This window comes from Pelecanus crispus, chromosome 4, assembly GCF_030463565.1.
Source record: "Pelecanus crispus isolate bPelCri1 chromosome 4, bPelCri1.pri, whole genome shotgun sequence".
NCBI lineage: Eukaryota > Metazoa > Chordata > Aves > Pelecaniformes > Pelecanidae > Pelecanus > Pelecanus crispus.
Window position 1 is genome coordinate 6,695,289 of NC_134646.1, and position 25,659 is coordinate 6,720,947.

General features: G+C 36.4%; 1 protein-coding gene across 2 annotated transcripts in view; it reads right to left on the reverse strand.

Annotated features, from left to right (window-relative positions):
• Positions 1–25,659, reverse strand: part of PRDM5 (PR/SET domain 5) — an 88,983-nt gene that overhangs the window by 15,230 nt on the left and 48,094 nt on the right. For both annotated transcript variants that reach the window (XM_075709500.1, XM_075709499.1), the window contains exons 12-14: positions 22,340–22,500; positions 18,957–19,050; positions 4,713–4,798 (exon numbers count right to left, since the gene is read on the reverse strand). In XM_075709500.1, coding sequence (XP_075565615.1) covers positions 4,713–4,798; positions 18,957–19,050; positions 22,340–22,500 — 341 coding nt within the window. The remainder of the gene's footprint in view (positions 1–4,712; positions 4,799–18,956; positions 19,051–22,339; positions 22,501–25,659) is intronic.

The following is a 25,659-nucleotide window of genomic DNA, read 5'->3' on the forward strand; positions in this document are numbered from 1 at the left end:
AAAATACCTTCTGGATTTATACACCATTTATTCTTTGAATAATTATTTTGCATGCAAGAATAAATTTAAAAATAAAATCTATGTGTCAGAAAGGGTAAGAAAAGGAATAGCCAACATCCTTACAATCTTTTGTCTTGAAAAGTCAACACATCAGATGCCTGAAGAGAGAAATTTCAAGTGTGTCATCCTGGTTTTTCTTGTTCTTAGAACTGACAGAAATAAATACTGGCAAACACACTACATTTTTTATTTCCTAATCTTCAGTTTTGCCTTTAAATGACCTAGGATCACAGAACAAGTTATAGTGAATTAGTATCATGCTGACGAGTTTCCAGCTATTTCTGCACAGGTATAATCTTTCTTCACTGGAAAAGTTCTTACATAGTACAGTGAAAATACACCTCCTTTAGTGTTTATATTCAGATCAGGTATGTGCTTTTGAAGCACAATTCCCAAATGTCCCCTGTTACTGTGCTTTGGTGCACACTTCCAAAACGTTTTGGACTGCATGACCTGGATTCCTTTTGGAAAAAAATTAAATCAGAAGGTTTAATGCATTCCAGGAAGTGTTATTGTGCATTCAGTCCACCGGAACAGACTTCTCATAATCTGCAGTAAAATCCTTGAGACATGTACAAGATAAACATCAGGTCCTCAGCACCAACGGCTTCACTTTACATACCTACTCCTGCATTGTACTACTTGTTAACATACACATAGTCTCTGATTTCCAGAATGAAGAATTAGACCACGACTACCCTGAGCGCCAGAGAGGTGCTACAGTGTGACTGTGTGCATTCCCTTCAAAAAAGACTTACACATGAATAGCTCAGGATTTTCAGTTCAGCTTACATTGCTCTTGATTAAAGATCAGAAAGGCTCAAAGCTGGAAATTCAACTATCAGTACTACATACAAATATGTTAGGCTATCAACCTTGTAAAGTAAACCATCTTAATATCCATAACCCTTAATCACCTCTACAAAACAGAGTAAAGAGAGAATCTGACTCATTTGAGCAAAAGTACTGGAGAATTCCCACCTTTTTCTCCTGCAAGTAGCATGTACCTGCTTGAGAATGAAATGGTAGGAAAGAGGAAAAGAGAGAACACCTCAGGCAGTAACGACAGACCTGCCTGGTCTTCAAGTACATGGCAGAAACTGTCACGAGTTCTGCATCTCAGTGCACAGATTTCAGCTTTACTAGCATCCCTGTGTTCAGAGAAACCACAAGGCAGGTGATCTTGATGTTACAAAACTACTACATAACCTACATACCAAACAGCTGTTTTCTCTACTAAAACAGAGGGGAGGGTGGTGTTTGTTTCCGGGATAGTATTTTTCTAGATTTTTCTTTTTTCCTCCCAACACACTACTAAGTTAAAAATCATGCATAAACACCACCAAACACACAAGGATCAATTATTTAAGTTCTTCAATGTCTCTTAATGAGTTCCTGAATGTCAACCACTACATTCCTGACAAGCATCAACCTACTACAAACATTAAATAAATCTTCATATTCTTGTCAAGCACACCGGTGCTCTTGTAAATAATGACCTCTTTTCAATTTACCTCTCAGTATTTTCTCTCTCCCTCTTCCTTCTTATTCCTTCCAAATACCCAAACTTCCTTTACCACTCTGCCCTCTTTCACTTATGTCTGAATCACACCACCTAAAATACGTATTTATTGCCCCATACCTGTACTAATATTTACTCATCTGAACAATATAACCACAGTTTATTAGCCTACAGTACTGCATGGATAATGTTCTGCAGAAGAACAGACTCAGCATAAACACTCCTCTGACTTTAGAATCCGTGAAAGTTCATAAAAAGCCTTGCTTTCTGCTCTATTGTTTTTATTAATACTACTAGTCAACTTATTTTTCCTCCTAGAGACACTAAAATTTTTAGCTCTCCAGTTCTATTTCGATATTGAATAAGGTGTTGAAGTGTGAGGAAGAGGGAAACTTGGGAGAAGCAAGGTTATAGTAACAGACTTCAGTTTTCAAAATGAGCTAGTAACGTTAACGTTATCAATACTGATTCCTCTCACCCCAAAGTAAAAAATATTTATTTGGGGATAAATTAATATATAATGTCATTCATATACAAATGACCTTCACTGTGAAGCTTCAGAATAGGAGTAGGAAATAAATGGCATGACAGCAAAAAGAATCTAAACCCCTGTCCTCGTTTTGGCTGGGATAGAGTTAATTTTCTTCCTAGCAGCTGGCATAGTGCTGTGTTTTGGATTTAGGATGAGAAGAATGCTGATAAAACACTGATGGTTTAGTTGTTGCTGAGTACTGCTTATGCCAGTCAAGGACTTTTCAGCTTCCCATGCTCTGCCAGGTGCACAAGAAACTGGGAGGGGGCACAGCCAGGCCAGCTGACCCAACCTGCCCAAAGGGCTATTCCATACCATATGGCATCATGCTCAGTATATAAGCTGCGGGGACTTGGCCGGGGAGCAGCGATCGCTGCTCGGGGACTGGCTGGGTATCGGTCAGCGGGTGGTGAGCAATTGCATTGTGCATCACTTGCTTTGTATATTATTATTACTATTATATTGTTATTACCACGACTACTATTTTATTTTGTTTCAATTATTAAACTGTTCTTGTCCCAACCCAGGAGTTTTTCTCACTCTCACTCTTCCAATTCTCTTCCCCATCCCACCAGGGCAGGGGGAGTGAGTAAGCAGCTGCGTGGTGCTTAGTTGCTGGCTGGGGTTAAACCATGACAACCCCAAACCAAGGTCTAAAAAAACTCACGCTGTGCCTGCATATTTTAATCCTCTAGTATAACTGTAAAGATTTCCAGTAGTCTGCTTAGCACACTCACACACAAAAAAGAAAAACTGAAGTATGACCTGTTCAGATCTAGATGATCATGACATCTCAGACAAGAAAGTACACTCGGCTAAGGAGCAACTGTAAGTTTTCCATTCAGTGCAATTAAAAATCTCTACTTTGAAATCACTTTTTTTTTTCAGTTGGTAACCTAATATAATCAGAGTGCTTTATTATCTGCACTGTGCAGGGAATCAGGACTGATGTATACAACTATCAAAAAATATACAATTATCCAGAAAAAATGCACAGCTTTCCTCCACTGAAGTACCTGCATTTTCTAAGACTGTAGAATATGCAATCCTGCTGTAAATAACTGCTATCAGTTAATTTACAGCTTTTAAGCAGTGAAGACAATGTTTGTAAAGTTCTCTAACCTCACAAGCATGCATTTTGGAAGAAAACATCACTTGGTGTAACTCACTACAGTCAATGCAGATATATCATTACAGGCTCTAAAGGCCTATTCTTTCCCCCCCCCCCCCTCTTTTTTTTTTTCCTACAAGTCGGGGGGGGGGGGGTGTTGTTTTTACTCAAACTGTATGACAAATCAGGAAAAAATTAAAATTGGCACTATTTCAGAGCTGGTCTTGTTTAGCGCTCCTCCCACTCACAGCCATGTAGAACATATATGGTAATGAAATTTCTCCTGGTGCAAAAACAGTAATATGGGACAGTAACAACAGAAAAAGATTTTATAGCACTTCTGAAACTGATTTAACAGCTGCAAAGAAGGAGAAACAACAAACAAGATGGGACTATCCTGTTCCCAGTGAACCACCAGGAAGCACTGCACAAACCACCAATAACTTCTAAAGTTTGGGTACACGAGCTAAAACTTTATCTAGGACCTCCAGTTAATACCTTCAAGACTTAAGCAGAATGGTAGAAAACTAAACAAACAGTTTTGATCTTATCTTTACTTATTTAGAAAGCTAGTCTGTGCAGAGATTTGCATATGGAGACTACTAACTTAACTATCACCCTCTCTATTTCCTAGAGATAAATTTCTCAGTTTGGCCTCAAGGCTGCCTTGACTTCTGTAAGCAGTAACAGCTCCCAAGGGATTACTAGTAAAAGCTACAGTTTACTTCTAACTTTTTGGGTTTTTATGGTGGATGGGGAGGCCAGAGGCAGGTAGTATACGGAATGCTAGACCAGCTTAACTTCACCTGGAAATCTCACTTTACTAAGGGAATTCACATCTGGCTGTTTGAAGACAGCTCACCAACTCTTTGGTGACTGAGTGGGGCCAAGATCTCGCCTTCGTCCGCCAGTAAATATACATACATGACAAGACCTTTCCCTAAAACAGGAAACCTTTGTGCTAACTCAGACTCAAGGTTCAAAAATAATCTTGGAGACATCTGCAATTTGCCCTTTATTTTGCCTTCAGTTAAATAAAAGTTAAATAAAGTCATTTTGCAGCTTAATATTTGTCATCAGTTAGTAAAGTACAGTCTCCACAAAAGCTCACAGTGACTGGATTTTAGGAGACAGTAAGAATCAAAGCATTGGATATTGAAGTTGCAAGAATAGCGAAGCTTTTACAGTTTACTCAGTAAACAATCATGAACGTTAATTTATACCTATAAATTACCACAGGTTAAAGGAAGAAGTTAGTACTGCTATTATTTCAATATATAATAAATCAAACACAGAAAAAAATAGGTCAGTGAGCCATACTTAGAATTTAACAGTTAATGAGTTAAATCTTTGCATCTTATTTTGATAAATATTAAATATCTTGGTTGGATTAGCCTAATCTCTAAACAAACAGTAATTATTTACTTCTTGCCACATGTGACTCATAGCCAATCCTCAAGTAACCTTAAAAACTAAGCTACACTTACCCTTGTGTGGGTGCGAATATGCATCTTCAATCCATCGTTCTTGCTGAAAGCTTTGTCACAGTAAGGACACTGGTAAGGACGCTCACCTGAAAACAAGAAAAGCATTAGAATCCATAAATATGGCCTCAGTAGATGAAGGCCTTGCAGCACAGTTATTTGTCAAATGAAAGTACTTTTTTTCTGGCCTTTTCTTCACACTCAGTTGAAACAAGAGGAGATCTAAGAATTAGGAAAGTTACAAATAAAGGTCCATCTGAGCAGGATGCAGGGCTAGATCAAAATACTACTCTTTGCTGCTTGATTTTGTTCTAGCAATATATCACATAGAGAGCCTTGGGGAAAAAAAAGATGAAATGAAAAAGGCAAAAAAAAAAAAGAAAACACCTACTACCCTTTCCCAAACCACATTCTATAGTGACACATACATATGGTCACTTTTACAGTTAGGCATTAACTGCTCCCAAATATTTCTTATATTTCACATCTGGTCATTTTTAGAGCCCTCTGGGTGTCAGAATCCCAATGAAATATAAAATCTACTCTTTTTTTAATGCTGTCTCTGAACTAACTGTTAGAAGTTAGTTAATCAAAAGTTTCTGCAACTTTTGTGTTGCAATTTATGACTGAAATGGAAGCAGAAGGATCTTAGCATCTCCTTTGCAGCATCCCATATCTTAAAGGTATTTAGTTTAATGCTCCATTAAACTGGTGTCATTTAGCATCGATTTTCCCAAGCTCACATTAATGTAATGTGGATACTGAGCTATTCAGAATCTGAGTGAAGAGTTTCTAAGCTAGCTCCATAATTTGGAAGAAGTGATAAAGCTTTATAATTCCCCAAGGGCATTTTAATTTTTGCCTCCTCTTTCTGTACACAATGCTTTAAGAGGAGATATCAGCTTGTTTCTAGTACAAAACCACAGTTCAACAATTAAGATACAGTAACTGTTTTTCTATTAACAAGGTGGAATTGTTTCTACACAATCATAATGCCGAAGTTGTAACAAACCTTTACTGAATACAAGTTAAGCAAAGCCTATTCTAAGTCAATGCACAGCTTTCCACTCATGAAAGAATCTTTGCATGTATAGAGAGATTTAACATAGTCCAAATGTCAAACACTTATTAACAGTCATACTCAATCCTGGAAAACAGGTAAGTAAGATTAACCACATCTTACAGTTTAAAAAAAAAAAAAGAAAAAAACAAACAAAGAAAGCAGACATATTTCACTGATATGCCAAAGATCAGAGTATAAGAGAGTGGCAATAAAAGAGATAAGCATTTAAAGTTCCGGGGTCCCTAGTAATAGGGATATTCATCTTGATTTGGAGAAAGGAAGCCTCATCCCTCTTCTCATCTTTTCTCCACATGAGGTGTTCCTCCATGATGGCTCAGAGGGAACATACTGTATGTTTTCTTTCTTGGGAACAAGATGTCAAAGGATCACAAAAAGTATGTAATGGAGACAGCTTACAGAAACGGCTCTCCAGAAGGACTGACTGTGAATACAGTACAGCTGATCAACTGATAGTCACTGTTGTACATAAAATCTCCATAGAGTCACAGGGTGTATAGAGATTTGAGGGCATCTGAGATTAGATGATTTAAGTAAGGGCATTAAAAAAAAAAAACTATTTAGTAGATAGGCTATTCTGTCCTTTTCTGTCTTTTATTACTGTTTAGATAACTGTTAATGACAGCAGCAAAAAACTGTGTAGCAAAGTACTTGTGAAATACAAGTATTTTTCTCTCTTGTACTCTGCCATCTCTCAGAAAGCACAATTGTGTGAACTTGGCTTTTTTTTTTTTTTAGGATGATGACAACAATCACTGTGTTATAGCTGTGTTTTCATTGAGCAGTTTGAAATACGATACTCTCTCTCATGACCCTCAGTGTCTTTAATCCATGCCTCTGAAATTCAAACACTCCAACAGTTGTCAGTACTCAAATATTTAATTAATTCAACCGACATTTTTATGTTTTAGGGCATTTGAATGTGGAATTTAAAGCTTTCAGCAGTTTGTAAGCAGATGAGCGTTGACAGGTAGGAGTGGTACCCCTCCTCCCTCTCTCCCCCCATCCTCGAGTCTCTTTAAAGAGGGAAAGACTTTTGCTTTCAAAGGATGGTTTTGAGTTTGTCTGAAATGGGTTAACAGCGTCCTTCAGAAATTAACCATGGAGACCATGATATTGATGAGTAAGGCCTTAAGAGCTTTCAGCAGATGCCAGTAGAGGGCAACAGTATGACTTCATATCAACGTGTTACACCTGAAAAATACTGGCTTTGAGCAGCTGTTACGTACTGTAACTTTTCAAAAGTCTCCGCTGTTCCAAAAAATCAAGTTTACTATGTAACACAGACTGTGAGCTCTGACTTGACATTGATGCTTGGTGACATCCTATTTTTCTCAATTATATAAACAACTTCTCATGCACTTGTGTCATTAATAATTGTCAGTAAAACAACTTAAAAGATGACCCCAAGTAATTTTACTGTTGCTCTGATTTTTTATGTTATTTTCTTTTGCCTAATCTTTGTAGCCTGTATGCCCAAAATATATAGAGTGCCCTTGCTCTTACATAAGCAACTGTTTCTCCTGTGCATTCACATCTTTTAAATGTGCAACTTATCTTCTACCTCAAAGAGTTTTAGGATTTTACAAAATTAACTGTGGGCCACGTAAAACAAATCTGTGCTTGCAACAACAAAGTTGCTTAGAACAAATTTCTTAGTCTCCCTGTAACCAGTCCAAAGACGAGATTGTGCTGCTGTGTAGGAAATATATGGATATTTGTAATTGTTTTCAATAAAAAAACCCTTGTATTTTAAAATCATTTGATCTGCAAGCAAGAGTAAGATTCCCCTCATTTGATATCAGCCATGTGAAAATACAATGTCTAATTTTAACTAGTTGTTCTAAATCCCAGTGAAATTAAGGATAAAAGAAAGTTAGGATGACTTGCTCTCTGGAAGGGGCCTAACTTTGTTGCCCGAGAACTGAATGAACTGCCCTCAGTCAATACATCTTTTTCTCCATTTACTGTAGCAGGAGCCTAGGCAACTAATTCAGATTAGATGTCTGAACTTATGGACAGCAGGTTTTGGCAAGATTACTACAATCCTACTTATTAACTTCACTATCTCTGATAAAAATTAACTTCTCCCCTTGCTTCAGAACTAGACTAGGCAAACATTATTCATGCTACCAGTCAGTTGCTTGTAAAAATGATCCCAATAACAGATTCATCAACGAGATTACTGGGAAAGCAGGTGTTCCCCAAGAGAAGTCTTACACAGTCTATCCCACTTTAAGTCCTGTAAGATAAACAGGAGCAGTGCATCCTTTCTGTAATACTGTGAGATGCAAATAGCACAAGATGATAACAGAGAAAAAACAGATTTGAAATAATGAATGCTAAATATATTCCTCCCACACATGAAAATTTGCTGAAGTGCAATGTTTCATACAGAACTATTGCAAGTGTCCACGAATGAGAGGGTTTTGTGCTTTGACAAAGTTTAGAATTGTCACTAAGAAAAACCGGAGAGCAAGCGTGATGCGATAAAAGCTCCTGGGAAGGTCACATTATCCATCAGTGCTTTCACACTTGTCTGCAATCAAGTCAAGACCACTGAAAATCAATTATAAGCATTAGAATATTAAACCAAGCTTCAGATCAGCTCACACACAATAAATACTTGGAGATTTCCAGATGTAAAACTTCTCTGGTCAGTAAAGGAATGGATCTGCTAGGAGGAGATTAAAAGTAAGAATGACTAAGATGAGCAAATGAAATGGTGTTGCAAGTCATGTATCTCTATCTACTTCTCTTGTCCTCACAAAAAGGAGTTACTAAGCCTCAAAATGAAAGCAAGCTATTTCCCCTATGACAAACTACAACTTCTTGGATTTGCTGCTAGAAGCATGCTTATGAGATATGGTGTCAATGTGTGATAACACCATACTAAGAGGGGGTGCACCTTAGGTAAAGTGTTGATGCCGATTAACAATTATGCCATTTGCACTCCGCATTTTTATATAAATACATTTTTACATACAAAGATATATAAAATATAGAAATGTCTTTATGTTCAGAGGCAATGATAAATCCTTACCAGGGGTATCATACTGAAGTAAATCAGTGCACCTTTTTTTGCTATAATGCCTTTTCGTTGCAGTCAATAGTAGAGTAAGTGTTCAAAGGTATTATTTCACAAAGTGAGGGTCGTTGGTTGAGGTTTTTTCAAAATTTGTTTTATATAAAAGAATATGGATAATGTGAGGGAAAAGTCTTTTAACTTCCAAATACACTACCAAGCCTTAACCCTAACACTTTGCATTTGGAAAATATCTGAAAAAAGGCCTGACCTTCTATGTTATTGTTCGCAACTCTGCCATTAAACGACAACGGAGACTATGATCTGCACTTTTCACTAAAACATTTCACCAGGCTTTCTACTTTAGTACAGTATCAAAATCCAGTAGGCATATTAAATACATCTTAATTTGACAGCTTGTCCAGTCAACATGCCCAGAAGTAACGTTGTGAATGCAACAATAACTAAGAACAATTGCTATCATTAAAATATCAAAACATTCAAGTAAGACAGACATAATAAATGCTATGTTTACCCTCGAGTTACAGCTGACTGTCATGTCCCTGCTGTTCAAGAACAAACTGCTCAACACATTAATGGCACTTCTGTACAAATAACCCCAAATAAATAATCCTTGGATAAATTGCAGTGGATTTAATATAATTCAAAGTCTAGACATTCTACTTCCAGATTTTGTATGAATAAAAACAAAGCTTTTAACATAATAACAAAAAAATTTAACCCTAATACAAGGATTACAAAAACCAATTCCATGATTGAAAACCATATGGGATTTTGATCTGAAAACATGTCATGATAGAATTGGTATCTTTTTATCTCAAGCGTGTACATCTCTAGCTTGAGATCACAATACCTACTGGACCTTAATGTAGCATAAAAAGTTAAACACCAGATTCTTCCATTCCAGTTCAACTGAGGATGGACAGTTTCCTATGAGACATTTGCAATCAAAGGTGCCGTAAGGCAGTATTTACAGTGAGTTTAGTACCCAGATTTCCCAAACTCAGGTACCCCTGGGAGCAAAACAGTTAAGAAACAAAAGCAAAAACACATTAATTCTTCAAGATTTCAGTGGCTATGGCTAGACTTTTAATAAAGACTTTGAGACACAATAATTCAAATTAGTCATATGTGTTGCTATTTTCACACCATATTTGACATTCCCTGTAGTCAATTTAGCCACAAAAAAGCTAATTACAAAATCAGGCTGAAACCTGATACAAACACCAATGTTAGCGATTACTGTGAAACAATGACCTCAAGTAAGATAAAACAAATATGTACTTTACAGGTGACAAATATATTCCCATCAAATGAGACAAATGAAACATGCAACAAAGAAATAGTCCTAATCTGAAGAGACTGTAACAAAAGTGTCTGAAGAGACCAACACAACAAAAAAGAGAAACAGAGGCACAGAGAAGATGGTCAACAGCATACAAAACTATGCATTTGATGAACTATTACACTCAGTTTTGGAAGCAGCCTCATAGAGATCTTTCAAACCATATATGGGCATTACTTCTATTTAATTCTGTTAAATTTAGTCATATTTACCATCCCTATTCCCATGAGGCTTGCTTGGTCATTTGTATGCAATTCTCAGGTGTGTACATCAGCCTTCATGTACGAACTCCCTGGCTTTCTGTCTTAACGGGAACTGAACTGCTGTATTAAGGAATGAAGAATTTGAATTATACAGTAAAATTATCAAGGGGGCTTTTTATACTTTTTAACATGTCTGTGCTTGGTCAGTTGAGGTATTCAGCACCACTGGTCTAGATCAACACTCACTAACGTAAGGAAAAGTCATGACAGATTGCACTGAACATCAGATCACGTGCAGTGTATGTATCTTAAAAAAGAATTGTTTTCTTCAGTTTTCTCTTGAAAATTCACAACTAATTAGGGCAATGTGGTCCCTCAGAATTTTCCATAGACCATTTACCATCTTCTAAATATAGCTCCTTTTCAGATGTTGAACTATGTATTATAAGGATTAGAAGATTATTTCTTAAAAATATGTATCTCTCTCTGAGTGTATTATTTAAAAATGTCAATTTTCAGAACAGTTATGGTAAAGTATAATTTAAAGGCCTAACTTAAGATTGGGGTAGGGGAGAGGGGAAGAAGGGAGACTCCACCATCGCCCAACTGTGGTGGAAAGACGGCAGTTCACCTGGGGAGGAATTTGGAGGCAAGGGGGCCATCTGGATCACACATGCAACACTCCATACCAGGTGATCAAGAGGGCAGCCCAGAATGGGAATTGCAAGAGGGCTTTTTTAGTCAGAGATAATCTGGGGTGATGACAGCATTCAACAGCAAGTAAGGATGGGCAAAAGGTTAACAGATATAACAAAATTATAATCTGTGACATATGCTTTAGAACATTATCTGTTCACATAGAGCACTTGACAGCTTTACACATTTATCCTCAGCTGCTGTTGCTCTGTATATGGTGTTCCCATCAAATTAAAAAAGGAGTTTGTGTCCTTAACTGTACGGAATCCAGTTAATGTATTATTCAAATATGTACGTACAGATAAAGAAACCTAAGATACACAGAACTGAATTTCTCCCACGTGAAAGGAACTTCAGTAGGAATTAAAACTAAGTTAAATAGGAACTCAAGGAACCAAGTGATTTCAACAGGAGTTGAATTAGAACACGCCAGAAAACCAATTACTGAATGAAGATTAAATATTCACACTTCAAGAAAACTTTCAGTAAGTTTCCCCACTCTGGTGTTGTGCAGCATGTCAAACAGCCCTTGAGAAAACAAATACTTACTTCTTCAGAATAATACATTTCCTCTTGTGTAGAGGTGGCAGTTTTCTAGATACCAAGTAGCATTTTCAAAAGCACGTAATACTCTAGGTCTCTTAAGCATTTTTATAATTTTGACCAGTGATTCTAGGAAGGGAAAATAACAGGATAGTAATCACAAAGCTTGGCCAATGGCAGCAGCTAGCTGCTCTCTTTACAACACCTGGACTCGTCTTAATCTGGACTGGACAATAAAACCAGCCATCTGGCCCACACAAAATTCTAGCCTGCCTGATTTTCAACCATTAAACACTCAAAATTTAGCACTTCAGAAGGTACAGAAGTACCCACAGAGGAGTAGCTTTCTCATACCAAGAACCAAACAACTTAATGATTTGACAGATAAAATACTTGTGGACATCAGCTGAGACAAGACCCAGAAACACCAAATATACATGTAATTCTACACTCATAGTCAGTCAGACAAAGAAAGGGATAGCTCTTTGACTGCTCTGAGAAGAGTCCTGTTGCCTGAGAGAAATGGAAAAACAGTACTCAGGTATGGGTCAATTATAGACATTTCTAACACATTCTTCATTTTAACCAATGTTCAAACTTGTCAGACTCTGAAGACAAGAGATTAAATATTTCTGCTTCTTTTTTTTTCTTCACCAATGATTAACAATACTAAGCCTGTGTAATTGTGAATGCTTTCTAAACAAGCTCCAATACTTGTGTATTTTCCAGGCACAGGGGAGAACTAGAATTGCTTTTATGTAAGCCAACCAAATGCATTTCCCATTCACTAAAAATGGTCACATATTTAAGAAGAAGAAAAACCTCAAATGCTATTCTTTTCAAAATAAGGGAAAACCAGATTGCTTTAACCATTTTTTTCCTATTAATACTCTTTCTTTTAAGTACTTAGCCATGTCTTATTCTTTGAGGCTCGGAAGCAGTATTTTCACAACTGAGAAGGTTTGTTTTCTGCAAAGTTTTGGGTTTATTCAGAGAATTCAGACTACCTGTAGTTAAGACCAACAGTCAAAATGTTTGTCTTATCTAGTCAATAACAATTATCATGATGTAATTGAGGTTTTGGCTATTTGTAACTAAATTAATTATAAAGACTTGTAAAGGACCCTACAAAATAAGGTGGCTATCTGAATCTGTAAAGTATGAAAGAACTACCATCATTACTTACTTACAGACTCTCATCAGTTCTACAGTGGTATTAAGATTTTAATCACAAAAAAAACCCCAACACACACACACTTAAAGAATAAAACTGTTTCATTCTTTGCATCTATCAGTGGAATTAAGCAATTTGGTTTCCCTATGAATGGAACATTAACATCTATGACTTCAGTGAACCCAACAGTCAACCAAATCTTTTAAAGTATATGCAATAATCAATCAGTAATTCATTTGATCTAAAGATGTCACTATCATTCAAATAATCTATCCCTTATAAGAACATTTCTTCATTCATGGAAGCAGACAACAAGAAGCTGACAGCTGCATGAAACTTTACAGGTACTTTTAAAGATTTAACTGTTGTCTGGAGATAAGTAGGACAATGATGTATAAACTGAAAGGTTTAGAAATGCAGAATCCTTACCTTTGAGGCCTTCTGCAAGCTCCTTTTTAAATTCGGTAGATAAAAGAGAGATCATTTATAAGTTATTGAATAGAAACAACCTATCTGTAGACATTTGCAAGCTGTTCACTGACTAGATACAGATACATTTTTTTCACATACTTCATTGTGATATGAGAGGAAGTTCCTTCAAGAGTCCCTTTTATCTTTTTTTCAATGTAAGAAAATATAAATTACTCACAAGGTAATTTGCCAGAAGATTTGCTAGAATGAGAATCCTGGCTGTACATTATTTCTTAACGTACAAGAACAAAGAGTTGCCTGATTAGCTATTAAAACTTTGGAGACATATTTTACACAGCAATAAACAAGAGTTATACTGTACTTCAACTCATTACTTCCTTCAACTATTGTGAAGTCTTTTCTGTTCATAGGTGATTGAACTACTGTTAATAGCCAAAGATTTTTATTATAACTACACAACTAGTATTTTGTTTGGTTACTCAGGAATTTTTACATGAAAGTGCAAAATTTGAACCTAGATTTTTATACAGTTGGACCTAAAATATGATTTTAAATATGCTCAAACGCCTAGTTAATCCAATTGCAGAAATGTGGCTACAATGGCAAAGCTAGGACCATAACATCAGGCTCTCGATGCAGAGGATGAGAGACATCTCAAGAAGGCAATCAGCACCTAAAGTTATTGGGACAAGTATGACGAAATGTTTTCACGAGCTTATAAACCAGTCTTTAATTATGGAAATGGAAATTGAAAAGGTAAGCTTGACTGTGTTGACACAAAGGATATGGAAGTCCACGGTCTGAATGCTTTTTGCTGTTTTAATGCAATCTCTTGGTATTAATTTGTATTCACGTTTATGGAAGCAAATTTACAAAGAACCTTCTGAACTCATGCTTACAAAATAAAGCCGCTTTTTCCACATACCAGAGAATATAACATGTAAGAATGCCACATTAAGTCATGGCTTTTAAATGGTATAGAATAGAAACATTAATCTTTTCAGAAAACATTTAGGACAGATGTGAAGATAGATATCGTACTGGCTTTTTATCAGGACTTTGACTAAATGTGATGGAAAAAGCAAAATAAGGTTACATTTTAACCTATATTTGCATGTGTAAGCACTTTCTGGAAGACGTGTATGCTCATCCATTGTCCCTCGCCAGTCCCTATGTAACGGAGTAGGTAAAGGGCAGCACAGAAAGGACAGAATTACAGTTAAAACACTCAATTCTCTTAACTCAAATAAACCAACCTCCAAATATAAACTACCTCACAACAGCTTTCATTGTTCCACAACTTGATGTGTGACATAAGGGATTAGGATACAAGTAATTAGGAAAGCAACAGTATAAATACCAGACAGGTAAAATGCACATGTGTATACATATTACACAGGCACACACAAATACATACACACACAAATGAGACAGCAATTAACTTATTTAAATACCTACATACAAGGCAACTGTGAAGCTGCACAAGCTGCAGCCAGTAACCATTAACACTGGAAGTTGCTTGAAACTTTAGGGAAGTAATTAACCTCCCGGCCCCTGGTTTTCAAGCCCAAGGAGCAGACCATAGAATTTCTTTTACAATTTATGAACAAGCCAAGGAATTTATATCACAGTCAGAGGATTCTTTTGCTGAATTAACCCCAGCTCCCTCTGACCCTAAGAAGTCATAAACCAACAGGATACAGCAGAGGGAGAATGTGCTATAGTGTTTCAGCTGACCTACAGAGCGCTGTCTCTGTCATGCCAAGGCTGGAAACCCAGATGATAAATTACAGAGCAATATGCTAGGTTCAGATGCAAATATCAGCTCCTTCCCTCTATACATGCACATGCAGACATGTTCACTCACCCCAAACCAGCCCAGTTTCTGCAAAAGGCCAAGTACTGTTAGGGCTCATTTACAGAGTCTTACTCTAAGACAAAAGAGGGAAGAAAATTGCTTATTGAGGAAGCACGCATACATCTGAGTAAAAATATTTAAGAACACATGCTGCGTATTAAATAAAAGCCAAAAATCCATTGAGCTTCTCTTTTTTTATATGGATTATTAAGCATATCAAAAATACAATTCCAAAGCAGAACCAGAAGGGTACCCAAGAACCTTGACTTTTTACAAAGAACAGCTTTATAAATAAAAAAAAGGATAAAAATTGATACACAGCTCACTCTAACTTTTAAAAAGAACTCTGCCTGGCTTTATTTTGTAAATACAGAACAAAGCCTCTTATACAAAGTAGCTAATAAAACAAAGTCTAGCTGACCACATACACAGAAAATGGGATAACACAAACGTCTGCACCAGGACCTCAAACCTAATCAGCTGTAATCACTAAGACATGAAGGTCTTTGCAATATTTACACTTACGGTGTACTGCTTAGTTGCACAAAAAGCTTAGCCCCAGCTGAAGGCTTATTCACAAAGATGAATCATCTCTTGAAAATGGACAGTGGCTGGTTGTTTCACTGCTAGCTCAAAATGAATAGTGATACTTTGAAGTCTGACTGAAGAAAAAGGAGGGCACAGTTTTGAATTGATTAATTCAAAACCACAGAATTCACAGATACAAGGAGCACAAAGTATTCAACGCTGCAATGTTTAGAAACCCAACATCCATCACCAAATAAGTTTGTGGCTCCACTGTTTGATGAACAGAAAATTTCTTATTGCTCAGAAAATCCCTGAAAAGTTGTTAAGGATTTTCACAATGCAGTGAACTTTATTACGAAAAGCCATCAAATGAGTACTCAACATTTTTGCACTGTTTGCAGATCACATGGATTCCCGGCACCAGCTATCCTAATTTCTTTGGAAATGATGCATGCTATTCCTCAGAAAGCTATGCTTCCTCACACCCGCTGAACATCGGACAACAATTTCCTATTGTGATTAGTTTGCATGTATTATGAACATGAAGAACTTGGCTGAAGTCTTCAGGTGCAGCACAAGTCAAAACCACCGCTCCAGAAGTACAACATAAATCTAACTACGGCATCTTCTCACTAAACCTCACATAAGGCATTTTGCCATATAAGTTATAGGTTTTTTTCTTTTTTTTTTTAAACCACAAGTCACAACTTAGTGGCAACTTCCCCCTCCCTGCCCCCTTTTTTTTCCCCACATTTCATCAGGATAATCAAGAAACGGTCAGGAATCATAACAGAATGGCATCAAAAACAACCATGAAAATGTATTTCATTTGATTCTCACAGTGAATCACAAAAATCTCCACCAAAAATGCGATTGACATCACAATAGCAGCTAGACTGGAAGAAGAAAGGATCAGTGTTTATTTATCACAGGTCATTATAAATTAATTTAGCAAGGCATTTTTCCTGAATTAGTAACTCTCTTTAAAATGAGTGCTTCTAGCTTTTTAGGTAAAGAAAGAGGCCTTGAAAGTTTCCCTCCTTCTGCAGTGTTATTCTTTCCTAAATTGTCTTCACACTGTGTATTCCCGTAATTCCAAGGTGTACCATCTCCTGGCAAGAGGAGATATGGTCTCTTCCACCATATTTAATTTACAAATGTCCTGGAAACCTTCAGTGCCTTTCTACTTCAAGTAAGTTCAAAATGTCATCGTTTACTGTTTCTCATATAATAGCGGCTACAAATTTTGCAAGGCTCTATAGTCAAGGTTACAGGTCTCTGGTGTGTGGTTTCACGAAACTCACCTTAGCCTAACTCCTAAATTTAGGAAAGCCTGCTTGAGAGCGCTGAAACATTAAATGTAACTGGTAGCAGCACATGTGTGAAAAGCATTTTCATTCAGACAGCTATAAAGCATTTTCCCAAGAGCTATCTGCACTATCAACTTGAAAAACTAGGGCCTTTCTACTCTGTGCAAAACTGATGTGTAACATCCGTAGTACACAAAAAACATATCTAAAGTTTAAGGAAAGGGCCTGTGAAATAGAAAAAAAAAAACAAAGCACCATACTGTAAAGGCAATAAAGCAGACTTGCCTGCAAAAAAACATTGGAATGCAAATCCAGAGATTTTAATGAAGAATTAGAGTAACATTTTGATATTCCTTTAAGCTTTGGGGGGTCAGGGGGGCGAAATCTGTATAAGTCCTAATTTTCACAGAAGTCTAATATGCCAAAATATCAGAAAGTTAAAGGGTAATGTAGTTCCTCATGGGATGGCAAGGTGAACGTAAGGAACTATCCATAATTAAAACAGCAAAATAACTTCATGAAAAAAGTTAACACAGATTAGAAATCAGGGCAGTCATATTCCTAGAAGCTGGACTGATGTGCTGAGTGACTAACACCACTACTGAATTGCTTCGTTTTACTCCTGTCTACCTGATTCTTTAAAGTACAGCCTAGGTGGGGAAGTGGTTGGTCCTTCCAAAAGGCACAGTCCCCATGGGTTCTCTAAATCCTCATACCACATGCTCCATGAGTGTGGGGTTTTTTTTTTCTTCCTCTTCTCTGCATCTTCAGGAAGTCAAAAAGAGAAATCCCCCTTATGGGACAGAATACTGAAGAGAAAGACAGAACAGGTGAGATTGTGCAGGAAGGCCTCTCAAAGGAGTTGTGGGAGAAAGAACAAGAATAAAGAGGAGGAATGGACAGAACTGCTGCATTGTGATTCTGGGTCTTGCCAGCTTTGACCTTCAGTGTCTTTTGTGTCTATGATTATACAGTATACGTGAACCACCTGAGCAGAATTCATATACACAGGCTTATATGTGTATGTTTTTCTACAGCTGCTATGAGGGATAAATGTTCCAAACATGGAATTTAGTAAAGAATAAGAGCTAAAGATAAAAGTCAGTTTCAGCCTTTCATCCTGACTGCAGGACCAGGATAAAAATTTTCTAGTGTCTCTAGCAGTCAAATTCAAAAATCACAATATATCAAAAACCAGTAAAACCTGTAATCTTAACAGGTAGTCTTGATAGACTGAAGTGATTAAGACTTTTCCAAACATAGTAGAAAGCCAAACAACTAAACACACCAATTCTGTCATCTCCCTGCAAACCAAATTTGCTTACGTGAAGTGAATGGAATGTTGTAGGAAGGCTATTTGTTAACTGATGCTTTGACGGCCAAAGGCAAATCTATACCACTATATGTTGGAAACAAATTAGCACAAAGAAATCCCTTTCAGTTGCCTGCCACTTATTTGAATGAAAGTGTAAGATCACAAAATGAAACTTATCAACATGACTAATTTACTTTCAGTGTGTTTACAAAAGCACATATATACCATGATAGGGAAACAGTAAGGCAATCCGGGTGGCAATATAAAATAAGTTACATAACTCAGACCCAGGACTCTTAGGAGATCAGCAGAATGAGTCAGATGTTGCAACAGAAAATGAGTTAAAGCACGCTCAAGGTAGAACATTCTAATTTGGGTAACACGCAGGTTGTGATAAGGTCAGAAGTTACATTAATATGAAAACAGAGTTTCAAAACACTTTAGCAGCCACAGAGATGAATGAACTCATAGACATATAACTATTCATATGTATACACACACACACACACTCATACGTAATTACAGTTGAGAATAGAATCTGGTTTTACACATTAAGCAGGTAAAATGTCTGAAAAAGATGCTGTGCTAGGCCTACCTGTAAATTTGCATTTCCATTTGTAGATAATTGTTTGCAGACCAATTGTGGACATACTTACAGATACCTTGTTATATATTTAGAAAGTCTTCTCTGTTCATTACAATAAACAACACCGTACCTGTGTGGCTTCGAATATGAACTCTCAGCGTTCCATTGCTTGCAAACTTCTGTCCACAATACGGGCAAATCTTCTCTTTTTCTCCTGTGTGAGTCTACATGGGGTGGGGAAAGACAAGAATGAAAGCTTCAGCATAGCTTTAAAAGAAGTGAAATATGGAATATCTTAACTGTATTGACATTGACCACTATTGTCTCCATTATATATTTTACACCATCACATCAGGCAGAGATTCTAAGGAATTAGCTATAGGTGTTCTTTCAAATTTCTTCTAAAATTTCTAAACAAATCTCATCATTAATGGCAAAATAAACTGGCTTTCCAGCTCCTAAGTTTACTACTTCCTAAATAGTTACTATTAAAAATGCCCAATTCACCTTTGTGTATTTTCATGATTGCAAGAATAAGACACCTATTTTTCAGTCTGGTATCTGTGATAGTGGTTTCTAAACCAGCAAACAATAATTTTTTATTAATCTTCATAAATGGGTCTATTTTTAAAAGCTTATCATTTCACAGAATTTTATTACATTATGAAATGTAGTGAAAATAGTTTACCTAATCTAGTGTAACCTTTTCTGTTGCAAACTTGAACTGGAGCTTTAAAAGGTCTCTGTGGAGATTTGTGCATATGATTTCTGACTGCCTCATATGAATGGAACTCAGCCATCAGTTCATCTGATATACGACAGACAGCAATCCTTCAAAGTGCAAGTTCTCGGTGATTTCAGTCAACACAAATTACGTACTGGATCCTATCTAGTTTGTAATAAATGTTAGAATCAGACTGCATTTAGAGAAATGATCACAAGAGGCATATTGCAATTGTCACTAACATTAAATCATACACTGAGCTTGTCTTTTGAAATCAAGCTTTTAAGGCTAGAGCGCCTTGCCGATAGGAGAAGAATTATTTCAAAATGGAAAAAAATAATCACACACTCCCATCCAAGCTGTGCGGTCAACAGCAAAACCACCTTGAAGTAAGTTACATACATGGGTTCTCAATTTTCCACACTGTACTTTCAACGCCCAATTCTGAACTGAAGATTTATCAGCCTATTGAATAACTTTTCCTTACAACTGTGACTGCTTTTTTTAGTGGAGAATTTTGGATTACTTAATTATAAGCATTAACTGAATTTAAACGGGATAGGAAAGATAACACCTTAAATTATATGTACAGTTGACAATTTGGGTTTCAAGCTTTGCACATGACTCTCTTCAGATAGGGAAATTAATTCTTATTTTCATGAAAGACATTGAAGAGACATAAAATTCTTCATTACATCATAAAAACCTTATCGCACATAGTACATACTATGCTGCAGCTGAAGGAAGAGTAAATGAGATATCATTTCAATACTGGACAGAATTACTTAGTCTTCATTCCCTGACATTAAGGATATGAACGTTAAATCCCTCTTGATTAGGATAGAGTTCTTTAGAAATCACTTGTATCTCTAATAGCAACATTGGGAGACACCAGACAGACAGCTATTAATTCACTCCAAACAACAACAACAACAAAAAGAAGGAAAAGAAAAAAAAAGATTTCTAAGAGCAATACAACTACAAGGCTCACAAACATACAGCTAGTCCTAGTCTGACAGCAACACAAAGCAATAGCAATTGCAATTAAGAAGGAATGTCAAAAAAAGAATAGGGATAAATGATAATCAGTAGCTGCTTTCCATTAAAATATAAATACATATATGTATATGGCTATTTTTAATATGAAATAGTAAGTCATACTGAAATTTTTAGAAAGGAGTCTGAGGAACAGAGGTTTCAAAATTTATGCAGAGCTCGTCAATGATTCCAGGTAATGTTTTTGATTTTGGGATCTTATGATCCATCTTGGCAAGATCCTTCACAAAAAGTTAATCTCAAATCAATGCATTGGTATTATAGGCTAGGTCTGTTACTCAAGTCATTAAAACAAGTAGAAAAGGATGAAAAGGATTATGTGTCTGAAAAGCAGTCTGTTTTTTCCAAACTGATTGTTTGTCTAATGAAAGATAATATGCCTTCCTAGAGTCTTGCTCCCCAACAACGTAATCAGAAACAAATTGCAAGTTTATTTTGCATGCCCTTCATTTTTGAGTTCCTTAGCCCAATATACTTGGGCTTGAAAAACAAATGTGGTTTATACTCCTTATTCTAAAAGTAGTAAGAGAAGAGAGAAAGAGTATCCTATAACAAAAGTTCTCTATTACAGCAAAACTCAACTGATTTCACAGGCTGAACAACTGATGAACCAGGTTATTTGAACCTTAATCATCTTATAGTACACGTACTCAAATCTACAAACAAGGCAACCCCATGTCATTCTAGTTCTTCTGAAGTACAGGTGAAAGTCTTCCACTAAGGGCATCTGGGAGACACACATCTTGGTTATTCAGTTATGTCACTCAATCAAAAGAAACTTTGTTTTCCAGCAACTATAATTACTAAGTAACTTAATGCATATTAAATATGAGACAAGCAGCATTTAAAACAGACTGAAGACGGACAGCAAATGCATTAACACACATAAAATGAAGATCAAGACCTATAAAAGACCACAAAAGAAACCAAAGAGACTTTGTTCCTAGTTGGTTCCATTACTTTTTGCAATCTGTAAAACACACATTAAGGAGGTAGTGCTGTCCATTACATTAGAGAATTTAATAGTCTGCTATCTGCCAGTAACTTGATTTAGGCTCCAAAGATGTGTGCTAGTTCCTACACGTGTAAGACACAGTAGGAGTTGGAGAGACATTGAAAGACTCCCTTACATTTTCTCTTCAATTTTAAATACAGATTTGTGTTGTAATGCACGGTACTCACCATACTCATGTGCTGAAGATACTGTACCAAGTAAGTCAGTTGCACTCAGTTTTGTTACTACAATTTTACATGCATATATAAAGTGCATACTACATGGAAAATAATACATGCATGATGTTTTTCAACAAACTCTCACATGAGCTGATTTTCCTCAGCTGATTTGTTCTTAATTCAATTATTTTCTTCACATTTCTTCCCTGTAACGTAAATCTTACCTCAGGCCAAACTAGTGAGCAAGCTTTCTTCTAAAGTGTACCCCAATTCCATTGCAGAGATCAGTGGAAAGGAGTATGGTAAGAGCAGTGCAGCAAGTCCCATCCTGCTACACACCTGATGCTGGAGTACCTACACTGGATTTATATGTATGCACCCACTGCACATTCTGCATGCCACCAATAACCCCACTATTGCAATAAGCATTTCAGAATGTTATGCGCTGTCACAACTTTCTATTGAAAAGCCAGAAATGCAGAACCATCTGGGGATTTTATGTTTAGTCACAACCTTAAGGGCACAGAAGGAATGAATACAATAGAACTGATTCTACTCACTTTTTTATGACTCTTCAGGACTGAAGGTGTCACAAAAGCTTTGTCACAGAGATCACACTTGTATTTCTTATGTCCATCGTGCACAACTTGAATATGAACATTTAATGTGTCCTTTCTTTTGAAAGTAGCATCACAGTGATCACACTTGAAGGTCCTCTCACCTTATGAAGAGAAAAACAGAGTTTAAAGATACCAGATTTTTGTGGAAATCACTAATGCTTATTGTTTCAGAAAAAATGAATAAAAGCAACAAAGGCAAATGAAAAGCTGGGTCCTGAGAACAGAAAGAAAAGAAATATCACTTCACGTAAAAACATCATTGGGAAATCAAGAAAGTAGAAAGTAGCCATCACAACAACGTAGCCAGAAATGTGAGATTAAACTCTATAGCCAAAGGTGAAACAGCAACCAGTGGAAATGGCTTCCAGTGAAATGGAGCGCAGGTTTTATCAGCACCTCCAGTAACAGACTCTTTTTATAGTAATAAGTGAAAAGATGAACTAGGCTTCATCTTTTGAAACTTAAATGGTAAGAGACATCTTCCTGAATTTAAAACAATTCTCAAAACAAGAAATACTTGCTTTGAGTAACCTATCTCATTCACATCAACAGAGGCAAACTCATATGACAAAGATGAAGTAACTTGTAAGTGTTACAGCAGCATTACTATTCAAACTGTGGTGATGTGGTTGAAGGTTATGGCAGAGGCCAGGTTAATATTGCTCATAGTGTTAATATTCAATGAATTACCTAAGAGAGGGGAAAAGACATTGTATTCTGAAAATCTGCACATATCTTTTGAGAAAAAAAAAAAAAAGACGCGATTCTTCAGAGAAATCATTACAATGAACCTACTCTTTATCACTACTGTGAACGCAGAAGAGAATATTCTCTTCTATTTGTTAACTTCTTGATTAAAATTACAAGTTAAACATCTGCAACATGGCATTCATTCAGAAATCCACAGTCTAAACTGTAAATCAGGTGCCCATATCCCAGAAAACTTTCCAAGCAGTTACATCACCAAGAAAGATCACCATAATCTAAGGACTATCCTGCACTTCTTATTTTTCAGGACAGAGGTCTGATCTGCAGCCTCCTGATCCATATGATTAAGATACAGACTTGTATAGGCACACGCTACTTTTTCCAGTAGCAATGATGCACATGGAGAGGCACACTTATTTCCTTGCTATAGCTCATTAAAGGATAAAATCATCTCAGCCTTGGTCCCAGTGCGAAGGCCAATATGAATGGAAATTGATTTCAGTACGCTGCATATTAAAGCCCATTTGGTGCTACATGTTGAAGCACCAAAAAAATTTTTATTACCTATTATACATGTAATACATATAAGTGAAGCTTATCAATACAATGGTGCCTCAAGTACCCACAGACATTCCAAAGCCTACATAACCTGTTTCTCTCCCCCATAAATCAACCATAACTGCCCCCCACCCCCAACCTCTCCTCCTCTGTGGTTTGGAAACAAAAGTGGTTTTGTCTTAGAGGACACAGGAAGAATATGGTATTAGAGTGTACGTTGTCTTATCCTAAAATACTTTCAGTGTAGCTATTCAGAAGAATTTTCAAGGTCAACAGGGATGCAATTTAATATGCTGTTATGTGGAGGTTTAACACTGATACTGATTCTAACTGTTCAGTGAATCACTGCAGTCCTCGTCTTGGGAACATGAGGCTACCCTGCTAAGAAAGTGAAGTCATTACTATTTTTACTGAAGTAACATGCAATTTTCTACTGCTTCAACAAAGGAAAAATATTCAAGTAATTTCCTTTAAAAGTTACTTCTTATAAGAACTTCTAGGATTCATAGATTTTTTTTTTTTTGGTAGTCATTTGTTTCCTTCCATCTTTTAATAACTTAGCTCCAAGTCTGAAAATAAATTGAAAAAAATGAAGCCATACCAGGCATAATTTGAGCAAATCACCATGTCTTCTGAAGGAAGACATATTTGTATGACTTCCATAAATTTATGAGATACCATTATGGTTTAAGACACGATTTGACGTTTGTTTAGTTTCAGAAGGATTATCCTTTTTATCCTGAAGTTTTGTTTGCAATCATTCCTATAATTTTCAGTACTGCACTTCTATTATGATTGGAGAAGATAAATGACTTTCGAACAACAACAACAAAAAATGAGGTAGTAAAAGATCAACCAGTTTTCAAATAAAAAACCTCCAAAGTCAGGGAATTTCAGAACTAACCTACTGTTCAACCATATCTCCTCTGTGTGTACACATTATCATAGTCTTCAACTATATACAGTTGCAATGCCAAGGTATATATAGCCAGGTCCTGGCTTTGATTTAGCAAAATTTTTCATGCAAAGTAATGGGAAGCCTAGAATTGGGTATTTTTTCAAATGTTATTCTGGATGTAGGCAAATAATCAATCAGTGTTTCTCCTCAGCTTCCTTATTTAGCAGAAACCCTGTATCTCATTACAGAAAGGCCACCAGAACACTCTTTCCACTCACAGTTGGCTCACTGAACAGTCTTTATGTCTTGTCTTTTTTTTTTAAGCTATAGAGAAAGATACACGAAAACTTAATAAAAATACCATTAATACACAACTACAGAAGGAGTTTTGGAAGGTTCCTCAACAGCATAAAGCAAAAGTCTAAATCACTTGCAACAAGATGTGAGTACTAACTCCCTGAGCAGCTCTGGAAATCCTCTTGTAGAAGACTGCAAGGGGGAAAAAAAAAAAAAAAAACCAAACCAACAAACCATAGCTACGTAACCTATTTCATGATATCTCATTGTTGTGATAAAGAACAAACAGATTTCATATGGTAAATGTAAGAACATGTCTGTTGCTTAAGAACTATCACTGCCAAAAAATAAACTCTTTCCACAGCCTTTGGCAGATAAGAGTAATATTAAAGTTACCAAATAAATTTCTAATATTAATGTATATGAAATTGTCCTGGTTTTGGCTGGGATAGAGTTGGTTTTTTTTTTTTTTCCTTCTAGAAGGAGAGAAATAATTTCCATTATTTATTTTCAGTCAACAGGTTTGCACTGTGCTAGATCAAGAGGTTTGTTACAAAATAAAATAGCAAAAGACATACAGAGATTCTCTTCAGGCCCAGGCACTCTAGAAAATGGAAGTAAACGAGAAAGTATATCGACTTCAGCTCTTGAAACCACTGAAGGAGGGAAACTTTTTCAGAGTACTTGACACGAAACTACGATCTCAATATCTGTAAATGCCTCCAAAGATGGAAACAGAGCACTGACATCATATATCCTATGGTGCTTTCCCCCAGAAATACACAACATAATGTAAGTG